Genomic DNA, 16,284 nt, shown 5'->3' with positions numbered 1-16,284 from the left:
CATTTTTGCACTGCCGTTGCGTTTTGATAGAACCACGATGTAGCACGGCATACATCATACGAGTACGACATATATTGATGTTTCGAAACCTAGACGTGTCCTGCCGCCGTCGGAGTGCGATTTTGGCGACCGGCAACTGAGAGATGCAAGCATGCCAAGACAATAATGCTTATTCTTATCGGCTAGTCAATTGGAATCCTTCTCAAAGAATAAGGTCGTTCTGGCCGGTTGTTGACGCCACACTCCTGCGCTCAAATGTGGCTTCGAAGCTTCTTCGTCTTCGTGGCACACGAAGGTCATCACACGGCTGACACAAAGCACAGGACGGCATTTGCTGTAAGAAGCATTCGGCACGACTTACAGCAAACCATGAATCAAAGAAGAGCAAACCAAGAAGAGCTCCGACTTTTTCAATCTTGTTCTGTGGCAGTTGCCGTTGTGATTGGTTGCGGCGTATTTTCTCCATTATTTATAATCACGTGACAGCGCACGCATTTCCTGAGCTAACTGTTCCACCTACCTTTGCGCACCATTTGCACCATTTTGCGCAACATCGTGGCCGTCCACAACACCAAACAAAAGCTCAACAACCCTCCCCCCCAACTCGTGCATGTCGATTACATCGACAGCCACGACCCCGCATATCCAACATGGCCTTCTTTGGCTTTGACCAATCCTCCCAGTCGCGCCATAATACGGCCGCGCCGGGCTTCTCCCAAATCAACGATCCCTTTGCTGGTCTCGCGAGCGGTAACGCGGTCGACGACGCACTCGAGTTCGAAGACACCTACGACGGCCTCGGCGACCAGCTCGAGGAGACCGGCGATGCCTTCAACGATGACACCTTTGGTGGTGATGCTGTGCTAGGCGGTGCGAGCGGCGGCGCCAGTGGCGGCGGCGGCAACACGGGCGCCTTTGGCTCGGCCAAGGTGGGCAACGACTTTGACTTTTTCGGCCAAACGGCCAAGGTCTCCGATGCCATTGAGGAGGAGCACGCCCGCTTCAACCGCATGCAGCCCGTCGCCCGGAACGCTCCCGTTCGCAACGACTATACACAGGGCCCGTCCGTGGGCAGCTACAACCAGAACTACTTTGCTCCGGCCCCCGCCGTGAAGCCTGTCCGCTCCGGCTACGAAAAATACAAGGAGCCCGAGCCCGACATGCAGGTCGACGCTGCCCTGTGGGGCGTCGCTCCCAAGAAACCCGCAGCTTCGTCTACGCCCCAGGCCTCGTCGACGACGAGCCAGACTGCTCCGTCCGGCCGCAAGATCCTGAGCCTGGAGGAGGTCGAAGCAGCCATGCGCAACCAGAGCAAGGCCCAGGAAGCCCCTCCCGTGCAGCCGCAGCAGCAGCCGCAGCAGCAACAGCCCATCTACCAGCAAATCCCGGAGCAGTACCACCAGCCACCTCCTGGCGACTACTACCCGGTGCCGCCGCAGGAGCTTCTGGGCGATCCTAGCCAGCTTCATAGCCTGAACCATCCCATGGCCCTGCTGCAGCGCCCGCCTGCACAGCAGACATCGCCGGGCATGTTCCCGAATCCACAGCAACAGCAGCAGCAACAGCAACAGCAACATCTGCAACACCGGCAAGCGCCGCCCGCCCAGCCAACTCAGATCCTCCAGAACCCTAACCGGCTCTCGGAGCAGTTTGGTGCGCCGCCTCCGCAGCAGTTCCCCAACCAGCCCTCGCATCATCGTCAGACCAGCTCGTTCTCGGGTGTTCCCCACATCATTACGCACCCGTCGCAGCTCGTGCACCTGTCCGACGAGGAGAAGGCGGCCTACCTGGAGCAGGAGGCCAGACGTGCCAAGCGCAACCACAAAATCTTCCTGCTGTCCAAGAACAACGGCCTCATGACGCCCCAGGACAAGAACTTTGTTACGCGCATCCAGCTTCAGCAGCTCGTGTCGGCCACTGGCAACCCCAACGAGCACGGCACCGACGAGGCTCTCCGTGAGGACTTTTACTACCAGGTTCTGAACCAGATCCGTGGCGGCAACCGTCAGCACCCAGGCCAGCCGCTCAACAACTTTGCCCAGACCTACCTGTTCCAGACGGGCAGCCGCTTCAACTCGCGCCGCTACATGAACCGGGACCGTGGCGCCGACAACCACATGCAGCGCATGGAGCAGCAGGTACAACGTGCCGTCGAGGCCGCCAAGAACCGGCCCAAGAACAAACAGCTGGTGATCGAAGGCACCCTCGGCAAGATCTCCTTCAGCAACGCCAAGACCCCAAAGCCGCTTCTTAACATTAAGCGATCGTCCGAGGCCGCTGCGGCCGGTGGCGGCAGCGGTTCGAGTGGCGCCGAAGGCGGCGGAGGCGGCAGTGGCAGCGTGGGCGCCGACCGCCCGGCCAGTGCCCACCACAAAGTGTCGCAGTCGACGAGCGGCCACGCGCGTGTGCTCGACCGCAAGACCGTGCTCAACAGCATCGAAAAGGTGTACGCGACGCTCATGGAGATTGAGGACCACGCGCGCTCGATCCCGCCGCCGCCCACGGAGCAGGACGACCTGGAGCTGATGCAGCGCCGCGGCGAGTGGGCCGAGCAGCTCGAGGTGCTCAAGACGCAGCTGTGGCGCGAGCTCAAGGTGCACGAGCCCATTGGCGAGTTCCCCGTGCACCCGTTCATTGCCTTTTTGTCGTTTCCCAAGGGCAAGAAGGCCATCCCGCGCGTGTTCCGCCACCTGTCGGACGAGCTGCGCGCCACGGTGCTGACCATGATTGTTGTGCACCTCGACCAGCTGGACATTGTGCGCAACGCGCAGGTCACGAGCGACAGCGATGAGGGCACGGGCCCGAATGCGGCGCTGCGCGAGGAGATTGAGCTGTTCACGCTCACCGTGGTGCACACGCTGTTTACGTTTATGAGCGAGCTGCAGCTGGACCTGGTGGCGGGCGTCCTGGGCTTGATTACGAACCTCAAGGTGGACGTGGTTGCGCGGTCGAGAATCGGCGCGTCGATGCTGACCACCATCTTGAGCCGTGCCGAGCTGATCAAGCAGGCCGGCGGCGGCACGCCCGAGCAGTGGCAGTCGTGGGAGATGACCTACAACAACTTCTTCAATGCGCTCGAGCCGGTGCTGCCCTACATGTTCCCCGGCACGGTGTCGTCGGGCGAGGACATGTACGTGTGGCAGCTTCTGGCGGCGCTGGGCATTGGCGCGACGCCCGACCAGCAGCAGCGCCTTGTCCTGGCCGTCAAGGACCGGGTCATGGACACCGTCGCGGTGGCCAAGACGCTGCCGGTCGACCTGTCGGCGCAGCGCCTGCAGAATGTGAACCTGTTTATGCGTTCCATCGGTCTGGACGTCGAGCTGCTCCAGTAGGAGACGGTGATGGCACGTCCCCATAACGTGTCCGCCATTCGCAGGGCGTCAGGCGTCTGTACTGCCAATGACGCCCTTGGAAGTGTCCGTGTCTTTTTCTAAACGGCCTTTCTGATTTTTACCGTTCAGCGTGTGCTTTTTATTTGCTTTCCCCTGTTTCAAGCTCTGCATTGTTTTGTCGCTTGTTCTGATTTGCGTTGCTGCTGCTTTGCGCTGTATCCTCTGCTCTGCATTTTTCACGTTTATTTGCTTTTCACAAAAGTCGAATGCAGTATTTTTATCAACCCTGCTCGGCAACAAACCACAACGTCGACGAAGTTCGTCAAACCACAACAATGTCAACCAAAAAAAAATCACAAAAGTTAGAAAGTCACGACAACAAAACAGGCCACTACACAACAAGACACAACAAAAGACTCCTTGGGACGAGCCTCTCTGCTAAGCTCGAAATAGCCTGGTAGATGTTCCTCGTCTCCATCGAGCACACATGGACATTTGGCGGCACGACGGCACCCGTTCTTCTCGAGCATTGGCCACCTTGGGGAGGACTGGACCACGTCTAGCTCGCCGATTTGTTCACAAATGGACCATTTTTACCACGTGCCATTTCTGGGGACAAGAAGACACCAGCGTCAGACATTTTTAACTTGGCCTGGGTCGTAGGGATGGGGAAACGGAAAATTGCCACAGTTTGATGTTTTCAACAGAAACTGTCAACATAGGAAAGCATTGACGGGGGAAGAAGGAGGTTGCTTTCAGGAATCCAGTGCCCGAGACTATTTTTTTGCTGTCAATGAGGGCTTGGAAACGGGGGACAGCACAACGAAGGGTGTGTTGCTACTTGTAACCTGTATTGTATTACTTACGTATCATGCTACAACAAGGACATGTAGAAGGACAAAGCGGAGGTTTGGGGATCGACCAGGAACTTGCAGGCCCAAAAGAAGAAAAGACAATGCAAGGCATGCCCATTTTACGAGGCAATGCAGGAAGAACTTGGTTCCTCCGAGGTGCATCTTGTGGTTGTATATCTTTTTGAATTCTATACAGACGGTACCGCAACGGACGGCCCGATTTCCCAAATCCCATTGTAACGCCATGCCAAATGCTGATAGAATTGACCCCCACTCCACCCCCATCAGAATCCAATGTCCAAAAATGTGACGATTTCAGCCGCACGACATGGTTGGCTCTTATGCCCTAACTCGACCCACGAGTGCTTCCAAAGACGTACCTCTGGGGCGCAAATTGGTAAGTCACCCTCGTTTCAGCCCAAAGTCCCTAGCAATTTCTCAATGTCAAGAAACGCTCAGACTATCAACGCCAAGGGCACTGTACACCCAAGTTTAATATGTTCAGCCCTAAGAGATAATCCACCCCACCTTTACTGGTCCACGTCCATGGCCACACCACGCCCTGCTTGCCGTGCCCGAGCACCACGAGCGCGCGATGTCGTTGCAGGGGCCGCAGCCGCAGCCTTGGACGCGGCTGAGCGGGCCAATGGGCGCGTCCGGCGCTGTGCATTGGGCGACGTAGATTGTGCGTCCGCCTCGCTCTTGATTTCGATACCACCAACCGCCGTGGGCAACGGCAATGCCGGCCCCTTGCCTTTGACGGCCGTTTTCGACTTGGCCATGCTGGCGGTAGGGGTGGGTGTCAGGTCGTCGGGCGGCTTCTCAATCCTGCTAATGGCCTGCAGCATGTCGTCTTCGGTCCAGTTTGTGAGCAGCGCCGGTACCTTGTCGACCAGCTGGCCGTGGGCGGCGTCGGTCACGATGTCTTTGCCCTTGCCGCCCACGTCGTCGGCGCCGCTCTCTGTTGCTGTCGTCGTAGCCGCCACGGCCGTTGCTGCCTGCATGGCCGCCGCCGGGTCCTTGAGGAACAGCGTCTGGTCGTACACCTCCCACGAGGTCTCGTCGTCGTCGCCTACGTAGAGCATGCGTGCCCAGTTTTCCATCTGCACGGCGCGCAGGCGGTCTGCCATGGTTTCCGTAATGACCTCGTCGCCGTCGGCACCGGCGCTCTTGACGGTCATGTGGATAGCACGAGCGCCAGCGGCACCGGCCGCACGACCGCCTGCACCGCCTGCACCGGCGCTCCCTGCACCGCCAGCGCCGCCAACACCAGTGCCGCCCTCGCCGCCGCCGGCACCCGCCGCAGCATTTGTGTCCCGGTGCTTGGCGCGCTCGACCTCGGCCTCGGCGTCAATATGGTGCATTTGCGGCCGCAGGTGGACGAGCGAGTTGACGGGCGTCAGATGCAGGTTGCCGCCGTCAAAGGCGCCAATCATCCAGCGCGCCTCGGCGATGCGGGCGGGCGGGCACATGCCGCCCAGCGTCTGCAGCCGCAGCACGCGGTCCTGGCGCACGGCCTCGGCCCAGTCGGCCGACGATGTGGTCCCAGCACCAGCCCCAGCCCCAGCCGATGGGCCGCCCTCGGCTTCGGCGGCGGCGTGGGTCGCGGCCGCCGCCTGGGCAGAGGCAGCAGCGGCACCGCGGCTACCACCACCACTACCGCCAGGACCGTGGCGGTTGTTACCCTGGGTGGTGCCGCCCACACCAAAGCCGCCCGCCAGACCGTGGCTGCCCCCCGCCTTGGCCTTGGTGGACGTCGCCAGCGCCGTGCCCCAGGCGATGCCTTTGGCGCGGTCGTAGGCCGAAGCGTAGTCGAGGGGCACGTCGACCTCGACCATGCCCGACGCGGTCTTGATGCGCAGCTCGGTCGGGGTCTGGCCGCTGAGCGAGGTGGCGCCGGCACCGCTACCGGCCGCATTCTTGTCGGTGCGATTGGGATACTGGAGCACGAGCAGTTTCTGATGAGCGGGCAGCTGCGGCTTGAGGAAGACGTTGTAGCGGGCGATGACGGGGTCCGGGTCAGGCGTGGCGACCGTGTCTGAGCTTTCTACTGTGGCCATATTTGCGGTCGTGTGTCCAAAGCGACAAGTTTCTCGAGCGTCGCTGGGTGAAGTGGTCGATATGGCAAGACGCGGAGCGACTCCAATCGCAAGGACAGCTCTGACGCTGTAAATTTTCTTGGTGGTTGACGAGTAAGTACGGCAGAATAAAATAAGTGGGTCCCAAGGCCAACATCTCTTCTCTCCGCCCTACCGCCCTAGCGTAGGTCGTTCACAACTACTTGGCTTCAATGAAAGTAGACCAAGTTCTCCGCGACATGTCGACAACCTTTCAATTTCAATCCGACCGTTAGACGACCCCTACTGCAATTTTGCTTGATTTATGGTTGATTTATTTATCCAGTTTACAAGCTCATACAATCGTTGGCAGTATGTGTCTGTTCGAACCTTTCGCTCTTTCAGACTTTATATTCTAGTACTTTGGAGACGAGGTTTCTTCTTAATGTCTTGGAAAAACACTGGACAATACACACACATTGCTGTTGCTCGGGATATGGGTTATGCCTTTTTTTCTTTCCTTATTATGAGCTCCTGTATTTCGTATTATGTAGTCAGACTACGTGTTGGACTGCGGTACCTCAGACCTGTTATCTAGCGTTGGTGCCACAGGGCTCTCTATTTTGCCAGTTGGCTTAGTGGTAGCGGTCTAGTCTTAAGTCTTAAGGTACTAAAACGGTGTGGGATGCTACCTAATGAAATGGCGAAGCAGATTTATGACTAAGGCTAAAACATCCCACCTTGCAGGATGAATTCTCTTGCGGATGGAAAGATTCGATGACTGTCGACAGGAGTTCTGAACGAAGCTCCTGTCAAGTTACCTCTTCTTTTCTCGACGTGTAGTTGCTTGCATTTTTGTCATGGCATGCCCAAACACCGTTGAATCTACGGGGATTCAACGGGGTTTCACCGCTTATGTCAGCCAGGCCTTACTAGCGTGCCTGCTGGGCGCGGCCCGCCAGCATGGCCGCCGCCAGCCGGCACGGCCCTGGCCAATTGTCAGGCACCTACAGGCCCCTTCCACTTACTTGTTATTCGCCAGAGATTCTACGGTGCATCGCAGAGTGCCTATGCACTCCCCTCTATAGCTGGCCGCCAGCCTCTAAGGCCAGGGCGCCTTCTGCGTGGGTGTCTTAGGTATGCGTTGATTCAACGGGGAATCTACGGTGTTTCTACAGATAACAATATAAGCTCATCCGAGCCCTCTCCTCTCGATGAGGCGGGGTAAGGATTAGATTTTGCACATCCTACTACCTACGTTTTGGCTGTCTTGCTTCGTGATCCTCTCTCTATTGAACCCCTATCCCTAGGACCCTCTGACAATTTTCCTCACTGTCTATCTGTTTCCCCTTTTCCTTTTTATCATTTCATTTTACGCATGGACTTCTAATCGGAAGCTCTTTTAAGGCCATATTTTTTTGGGGAGAAGGAGGGAGAGAGGCCAAAACTACTAACTAAACTTAAACCTACAAAAACATCAGGATAATTACTCAGAATACTCCAAATGTTCCAGAAAATATTATTAATAATCCTCAAAATACTTCTAACAATAATATTACTCAAAATAACCCTAACAATAATGTTACTCAAAATATATCTAACATTAATGTACCTCAAAATATTCCTAATATTCTTAATCTTCCTATTGTTCCAGAAGGAGATACAAGGGGACTGCCCGCTCTTTAGAAATCGGCATGCTAAGATACCGACAGAGACTGTTCCTTAGTCTATTTAGTTTTAAAACTTAAGAAGATAACAAGCTATAGATAAGAAATACATAATATCCAGACGTGGATTTCACTAGAGTGCTTCGTATACACCTTGCTCTTGCGACAACGTGTTCTGCACACACCACCAACTTTCAAGCTGTAAGACGTACATAAAAACACGCGGCATAAGTAAAAGGAAAGCTGACCTCACGCTAGGCTGAAGTGGGGCAATCTTCTTGGTACATTACGGACCTATCCAGTTGGATCAGTGCAATCCTACGAAATACATGCATGCTCATCTCACAATACGATAGGCGCAGCTGAACCTGCACGTCTATGCTTGGAATGCCCTGGATGTTGCAGTCTGCCTTGCACGGTGTCACATACTACGTCTTACGGAGGGAGTGTGTACACATGGGCGTTGCCCATTTGGACCTTGTAAATTATCATCAACTTCCATCTTTTACGCGTATTTTCGCTTCGATTTTAACCTCACGTTGCGTCTTTTTCGGATCAATTCACTTTGTCAACTGTTTTTATTCTCTTGGTTATTTACCTCTAATCCCCGGTAGCCCTGAGAGTAGGTTGTAATAGGTAGAATTAACCCTGAAAGTAGGTTGTCAGCCCTGCACCCGTATGTCCGACGAAGGAGGGTAGGAGGGCCATGCTAGTTCCTATCCCATGCGTTGGTAACACCAGTACTACGAATTAGACGTTGCGAATATAAAAGGAAGCCGGACACTAGGGACTAGATTACTAAGACGAATGCGACGTGGACCCTAGAACAACAAATGCGTTATTCGTTCTGCGTTCGACGTCGGTATCAACCGCGCTGCTGCGAACGTTTGGCGGTGGCACTTCGCGAACGTCTATTTCCTCGTCCACCTCCATTTCGGCTGTCGCCGCGCGAACAAATATTTCTGCCGCGGCCGTCGGCGTCGGCTGTGCGCCTGGTGCTGCTGTGGCGGCCGGAGCGGATGGAGCGGCTGGCCCTGCTGGCCTTGGTGTAACGGTCCGTGACAGAGAGCGCGGAAAAAAGTGGGAGTACGACGGGGACGACGCGCGGGTGGAACGTGGTCGGGTGGCGGGTACAGTCGCATGGCCATCCACAACGTTCTCCCTGGAGACCACTGGAGCGGACGACGAGGCTGTCGCTGCCGATGTCGCTGCCGATGTAGCTGCGACGGGCGCATCGCTGGCTGTCTCACCTGCTGTGGCGTCGGCGGCATCGGCCCTGTTGGTACGCGACTCGGGCGGGCTGTCCTGGCTCTCTTCCACAAGCTGCGTCGCAGCGCGGCCTGCGGCCTCCGCGTGCAAGATGAGGAGGTGCCGTTTCTCCTGCACATGGCCGTTTGCATACTCGTCCACGCGGGACACGAAGTCTTGGATCGCCTCGTCCACAAAGTCGCGGTGTATCGACTCTTTGAGATCGTCCAGGATGCTCGCCCGTGTCATGTGTGCAGCGGACGCCACCCGGGAGCTCGTACGAGCCCATCGTAGCGGCATGCCGTGCACCGCACTGTCAAAGAAGGCCTTGGGGCTGTGGAGGAAGCAGCCCAGTGCGCGCAGAAAGGACACGCCGCTGTGGGCATCGCTGCTGCCGTGTGCCGCACGAGGAAGACCGGGGTCTGGGTTGAAGAACGAGGCGGCGGGATGGTCACAGAGGCAGCCTTGTGCCTGCAAGAAACGGAAGATGTCGATGGCCTCGGTCATTTTCCAGGCGTCTGCAGGATGTGTCGGATCGACGACAGCAAACACAAATTTCACGGGAGCGCGCCGGTGCACGAAGACGCCATACCACCCTTTGTTGTCGCCGTGCTCGTGGTAGATGGGGAAGACAAGGCTATCACGGTCTTTTGCTAGCAGCGGACGCTGCGTGGGCAGAGCGGGGGGCGGCCGGTCGCCTTGGCTCTTCCAGAACATGGAGGGGAAAATATAGACATTGTCATGCGTCCTGTTGCGCGTTTGGAGCTGCTCTGCGGACGCGTCAATGGTGTCGGCATTGATGTCGGCGGACGGGTCTTCCAGCGCCATCAGTGTGCGTCGTTTTTTGACAAAGACGGCCCGAACGTCGTCCGCGGCTGGACTGGCCGCATTATTGTGGGAGCTGTCATTTGTGGCAGCCGTGCCGTTTTGTTGCTGCTCATCTGGCTCGTTGCGATCCGTCTCGATGTCGCTATAAATGTGACGGTTAATGTTGTTGTAGCGGTCCGCGCGTTGCTCTCGGAGATTCAGCCGCGCTCTCACGTTTCGGGAAACAGTGCCACGGCGCCGTATATTTCGCCTGCGTTGTGGCGTCCTCTGTGATTTGTCAGGTCAGCATCGAGGCGAGACGGAGCTTTGGGGGCCTATAAGGCTATACATACCGGTCCAGTCACGCCCGCTCCTACTACTGGGCGCATCTGCTTCACGACCATGGAGACATCGCATGTTCCGACAGCAGAGAGCGAGCCATCCCCGTTGTCTCTGAATGCCGTCCGTATGTGACTTGCCTGTACAGTGTAAGCAAGGACAAGGACAAGCCAGCTAAAACAAATGCCAAACTATCCGCATCGAGGATTACTTACTATCCAATGGTGCCCCAGGCCAACCAATCCCCTCGTCGTCTTTAAGCATCCCCGCACAGAACATGCCCATCTGTCGCCGTCTGGGAAGTCATATTCCGCTGGTAGGAGTGCATGTTTCGAATTGGCAAACCGATTCTTTCGACGGGCTTGGTGATATGTGCGGCCCGGCTCTGCCATCACAATCTCGCATTCCGGTCCGTAGTATCTAATGTTGGTGGAGGAAATGGACGCTGCGTCATTGTCAGTTTCACGACGTCCTCCAGGCACGGGGTCTCGTGGCGTCAGCCCTGGTAGTTCTGACATTTCTGTGGCAGAAGAAAAGACAATCTAAATGGGGGGGATGGGGGAATTGCCGAATTCTGAGTATAGTGCTACAAAATACTAGTAGCAAAACAATAGGGGAGTATTGACGCGTCTCTCAGTTTCGAGTAGGTATCGTCGTATTACGTTCTTAAATACTATTTCTATGTGTACCTTTTCCTGTGCTTCTCAGCAAACTGTTTCAACGAGGCATCCACGCCCTAAATCTGGCCAGAACTACAAATTTAGTCCCCTATGACCAGTTCTGACCCCCCCTTCCCATTTCTGGACTGGCCATGGACTCGTTTTCCGTCCATTCTCAGGGGCCAGAAATGGAGGACTAAACGAACTCGTCTTTGATATCGCAGACAAAATGACCATGTTTAGCCCGTCGCCTCCTTTTCTGCCCAGTCTGCCTTGCTCAGTTGCGTGCTGCAGGTGCATATCCTGCGACGGGAGGCCGTCCGCGGAGACAAGACCACGCTGCCCCGGGTCTACAGAGAGGTCGAGGCCAAAAGTCGGTCTCTCTCAAACGCATCGGCCCCTTGAGACTCTCTCCTGTCCTGTTTTGCGGCCAACCTCTTGTCTACGTTTCTTGTGTGTCCGTTTTTGCAACCCGTGGCAAAGGTATAGAGGGAGGCCGAGGCGCCCAGTATAGTCTGCCCCGACGGCTTCACCGTCCCTAGAGAGAAGCCTGCGTGAAAAGCACCGATAAAAATAAAACAAAAGTGGTGTATGGCTACTGCTCTGGTCGCCGTTGGCCGCTTCCGGGGGCCTAGCGTGCCAGAAGGAAAGAAGTGGGGACAAGGGCGGGCGCTTAATTTCTAGCCTTGTTTTTGCTTTCGACACCGTTAGATCTAGTCAAAGAGAAATGTACATACATCCAGGCGTCCAGTACAATCGAGCCGTAGCTTGGCATTTCGCTTTGGGCTGATGCACAAGGCCGACACAAGATTTCTGCCAGTAATGCCATAATGAGTCGTCGAGAAGGAAGTATAGACTTTAGTCTGATAGCCAATAGAATAGCTCTGGCATATCAACACCACAAGCAATAATCCACCGAACGGGCTTCATGCAGAGTAAGAGAGTAAAGCGACTCGACGTATCTCATTCAAGAGAAAATAGCAAGGACACCTTCCGCGGGGGAGCGGTCGGGGCAGAGGAGTGCCGCATATCCGGCAAGAGGGAGGCATACTCAGCTACACTTGATACCTAAGATGGACACGGACCAATAGGTCGTACAAAAATGCACCTCTCGCTTGGCTCGTCACAATCTTATTTACTAGGTCTTGTGAAAGGTCGAATTTTCAAAATAAGTACTTTGTACTTCTGCAACGATACAAACTGCCTTTGATAATCGCAAGTACAGAGTACAAGCCAGTGGCATCATGACGGCGCCGCTGTTTTCACGGCGACTTTTCTTTGTATTAATAGCCCGTTCCAGAACTCAGGACCCCTAGTCAGAAGAAGCGCGGACACACATCCGTCACAGACGCTATTCATGTCATACGACGTCTCCCTTGCTTCGTACTTATCTACTTTGGGAACTAGGCGACAGCCACGTAAACAACGAAGAAACAGACAACCAATCAGATCCCCATGTCTACCATGACCCCTGACTTTTTTTTTTTTTCCCAGTACAGGGGGGTTGGAGGGGGGGGGGGGGCTGTGGCAGTCGTTTCCGGATCACATCCGTTCAATCGTTCAATTCGAGACCATCTTTTAGGTGCGCATTCGTATACTGAATATCGTAGGTCGTAACATGATGGACCAGGTCGAAACCAGCTGAACGAGGCAAAAAGTGTTGTCCAGGGACTTTACAGCGCAGGTGAAGTGATGAGGAAACGAAGACGGCCCTGTCTGTGCGCCCACCCTCAGCAAAGTGCAGTTTTTACCCCTATTGTGTCGACGAAGCTGCGTGTCCAGGCCACGGTAGGATGACGGAGCAGGAAAATACAAGCAGAGGGGGGACGAGGAAGGGGGGAGAGAGAAATTTTTTTTTCTTGCGGCAAACATCCCGGCCGCGTTGGCTGTTCGACTGGTTGAGAAGAGACGTTGGGAAGGGGCGTGCATAACGTAAACAAGCCATCAAGCAACAGAGCAGGATGAGGTAGCTGGGCAGACATACAGCATACAAAGACCATGAATATTCTTCGGGGCTGCGAGCACTTGAAATTGGTGTAGGCGCAAAGAGTATAAATGCGTCTGGTGCCCCCGAGTGGCCATTGCTTCTTTGATTTGAATCGTCTCCTTTTATTGTTCAACCCTGCAACCGGTGCTTCTTTTACTTTACTATTTTTTGTCTTCTTGGTCAGCCTGCAGAATCTCAAATGCCCTCTACTTTTCTAAACAAGCGGCCTTCAAGAATGGCGGCCTCGCCAAGTTCCACTACAGGGACCGCAAAGCTGGCCACACCGTCACAGCCACGGCCCACCAAGGTAGTTCGAATACTCCCAGCAAACAGGCCGGGAGCTGATCGCGAAAGCGAGTCCTACGATGAGACAGCACGGATCAAGATGGCAGAACCAGGTCGGGGCTATCACCAGGCACCCAACAACCAAGGCGGGTGGACAACATTAAAGGCCGTCCTATTTCCCTGGGGATACGCCTTCCCTGACCCTAACCGCAGCGAAAAATGGCCATGTTCTGTTGCTGGTTGCGGCATCAACGCAAAAAATACAATAGGCCTTGCAAAGCATTGGAGAGTATGACAGTGCTATTCTTATTTGATTTCATGGTGAGGCCACCGCCTCTTTCGGTGTGGATTTCTGACTGATTTTGTTTTCTATCTTTGTAGAGCGCACACAAGCGCATCGCTTTCAGAGACAACGGGGATGGAACCATCACAAACATCGGTTCTTGTGATGTGTCTATGGTCGTTGCACAGGCACCATGCGTAATTGCGGCAAATTCTTCGATGAGATCGGTGAGTAGCATTTTATTTTTTCGTCCTCCCCGTTGGCTTTTTTCGCCATTGGTTCTTCATATTCTTCGTTCTTTCTTCCACAGTTCTTCATTTTTTCGTTCCCTCCTCCACAGTTCTTCATTTTTTCGTTCCCTCCTCCACAGTTCTTCATTTTATTCGTTCCTTCCTCTACATTTCTTCATTTAATTCCTTCCTCTATTGAGTTCTCCTATACCTCCTCGCCGGACTTTGGTATCGGTACGACTCTCCACATAAGCCTACAAGGCACTAATATTCTCGGAAAGGGCAACACAAGTTCTAAGCGTCGAAAAGATGCAGACCAGTCCCAATCAGCTAGGAAACGAACCCGACGTTCTGATAAAGACGTTAATAACCGTGGCAACATTGAACGTACCAACAACGGTGAAGACGATGATGGCAACAATGGTGGGGCAAACGACAGAAGTACAGACGACGGCGGCGATGATGGCGACGATGACGAAGACGACGAAGACGAAGACGAAGCCGAAGCCGAAGACGAAGACGAAGATGAAGACGAATATGAAGACGACGATGAAGACGAAGATGAAGACGAAGAATCTGGAAGGAGTCAGACGCTCAGACAAATACTGGACCGTGAACATGAAGTTCTGTTGAGGCAGGCCAACCCAACAGCCTACTACACTGAGGACATGTTCGAAACGCTATTTGCTGAGTTGAGCAAAAAGCACAAGCAACACGCCCACGTGCACCTGGTCCCGGCCTCTATGTGGCATTCTCTGAGCAGCATGGAATACACCGTTCCGCCGTCTGCCAGGGCCTGCGATTTCCTTGTATTTCCCGTAAACCACAGGTCCCACTGGTCCGTCATTTTTGCGGATCTCCGGGGGAGGCACCTTCCGTGTCCGGCAGAAGGCCCGGGTGCGCTGCCGTTCCTGAGTGCCGTTCTGGATCCATTTGGCCACGAACTCTATGTCGAGGCACATAGGGTTGTCAAATTTCTCAAAAAATATGAGTTTGCGCAACCTGCCCCTGGCCAGACCGAATTGATTTCCAGACTCGACCTGGCCCATGACCTGCCACGCACGCCCCACGACGAGAAGGGCCTCTTTGTCCTACGAGGGCTGGCTTGCTTCCTGCACAACCCGGGGGCTTTTTTTGAGAACGCGATTAAGCGACCTAGCGTATGGGCAGCAGAAGGCATACCCACATCCGAGTCGGCCCACACGTCCCACGACGAGGTTATGCAAACCCTCGAGGCGAAAATGCTCGAGTCGGCAGCCGACCAGTACGTGCGGGACTTTAAGATGTCGACACAGGGCTACTATAAAGCGCTTCGCCGCCTTGTCGGAAAACGCTTCCTCTGTGACGATAGGCATTCCGAGGAGTCCGAAAGCGAGGCGAATGAGCCCTCGGACGAGGCAAATATCGGTACGGAGCGACCGGCTGTTGTCGAACCAGCCAGCACCGAGCCACCCAATCTCGAACCCAACGGCGGCTTGCCGGGTTCTGCGTCTACTGAGCCTGTCGAGCCTGAACCTGCCGAGACTGACGAGCCACCCGCCACTGAGACCCTTTCTCCAGAACCCGAAGAACGGTCCACCATCCATGTGGCTTTTCAACAAGCCCCTAGAAGCCGCAATGTGTCCCTTGCCCGCTCCAAAAACATGGTTCTCAGCAGGGATCCGGAGCCCATTGCGACAATCCCTCGTCCTGAACCAACGACACGCCTCCCTCCCTTTACCCAAGCCGCCGAGGCACAAATGGAGGTCGTCGACAACCGTGATGACGACGACGATCTATACGTGGGCGGAAGGCCGGCGGAATCGAAACCGACAATCACGGGCCAACATGCCTACGATAGGTTCGAGACGAATTTCATCTTCACGCGTCGAGAGACTCCCGGTCCACGAAGCGCATGACGATGTCATACCCTTGTTTGCATACCTTATGAACGTCTGTGGTGTCACATATAGCATCCATTCCTAGGAACTACATACTGAAATGGGGTGGAATGCGCTGCCCTGCCATCTCAACACTCACCTACGAAATGGCGAAGCAGATCTATGGTTAAGGCTAGAGTATCTCGCCATTTTCCTGCAGGATGAAGTCACTTGTAGATGGAAGGACTCGATGACTGTCGGCAGGAGATCCGAACGGAAGCTCCTGTCAACTTACCTCTTTTTTTCTCTGTGTGAAGGTGCTTGAATTTAATCTTTTGTATATCTTTCTTCTTCCCCCATTTCATTTCATCATTTCCTTTTACGCACGGACTTCTGATCAGAAGTCGACGTCCCATAATCGTACAACAAAAAACACGGATCATGTGACAAAAGCTGACTAAAACAAGTCATGTGATCGTTTTTAAATGATCGTCCGCGCGTCAAAAACGTAAGAAAACAAAAATGCATCGCGAGGAATATCGCCAAAATGGCCACCTTTTACAGTAAGTCAAAGAAAATTATTCGTTTACCTGTTATAGACCTTATCCCTTGCCCTTGAAGCTGGCGCGTCTACGGTGATTCAACGGGGTTTACGATTTACACGGGGTCGATCTAAA

General features: G+C 54.6%; 4 protein-coding genes across 4 annotated transcripts; 2 read left to right on the top strand and 2 right to left on the bottom strand.

Moving 5' to 3' along the window:
- Positions 1-650: 650 nt before the first annotated feature.
- Positions 651-3,332, top strand: SPSK_08536 (DNA topoisomerase 2-associated protein PAT1; the record flags this gene model as incomplete). Its single annotated transcript, XM_016735129.1, has 1 exon — positions 651-3,332. One exon carries the CDS (start codon positions 651-653, stop codon positions 3,330-3,332), a length of 2,682 nt encoding a protein of 893 aa, XP_016587010.1.
- Positions 3,333-4,716: 1,384 nt separating this feature from the next.
- Positions 4,717-6,246, bottom strand: SPSK_09134 (DNA-directed RNA polymerase III subunit RPC5; the record flags this gene model as incomplete). Its single annotated transcript, XM_016735713.1, has 1 exon — positions 4,717-6,246. The coding sequence occupies one exon, from the start codon at positions 6,244-6,246 to the stop codon at positions 4,717-4,719; it is 1,530 nt and encodes a 509-aa protein (XP_016587009.1).
- Positions 6,247-8,708: 2,462 nt separating this feature from the next.
- On the bottom strand, positions 8,709-10,822 carry SPSK_08742 (uncharacterized protein; the record flags this gene model as incomplete). Its single annotated transcript, XM_016735330.1, has 3 exons — positions 8,709-10,253; positions 10,319-10,444; positions 10,520-10,822. The coding sequence occupies 3 exons, from the start codon at positions 10,820-10,822 to the stop codon at positions 8,709-8,711; spliced, it is 1,974 nt and encodes a 657-aa protein (XP_016587008.1).
- Positions 10,823-13,185: 2,363 nt separating this feature from the next.
- Positions 13,186-15,646, top strand: SPSK_08611 (uncharacterized protein; the record flags this gene model as incomplete). The annotated part of the gene is made up of 3 exons (XM_016735203.1): positions 13,186-13,524; positions 13,617-13,745; positions 13,889-15,646. The coding sequence occupies 3 exons, from the start codon at positions 13,186-13,188 to the stop codon at positions 15,644-15,646; spliced, it is 2,226 nt and encodes a 741-aa protein (XP_016587007.1).
- Between the last annotated feature and the right edge of the window lie 638 nt (positions 15,647-16,284).

Source organism: Sporothrix schenckii, assembly GCF_000961545.1.
Source record: "Sporothrix schenckii 1099-18 chromosome Unknown Cont44, whole genome shotgun sequence".
NCBI lineage: Eukaryota > Fungi > Ascomycota > Sordariomycetes > Ophiostomatales > Ophiostomataceae > Sporothrix > Sporothrix schenckii.
This window is presented reverse-complemented; position numbering and strand designations above follow the sequence as displayed.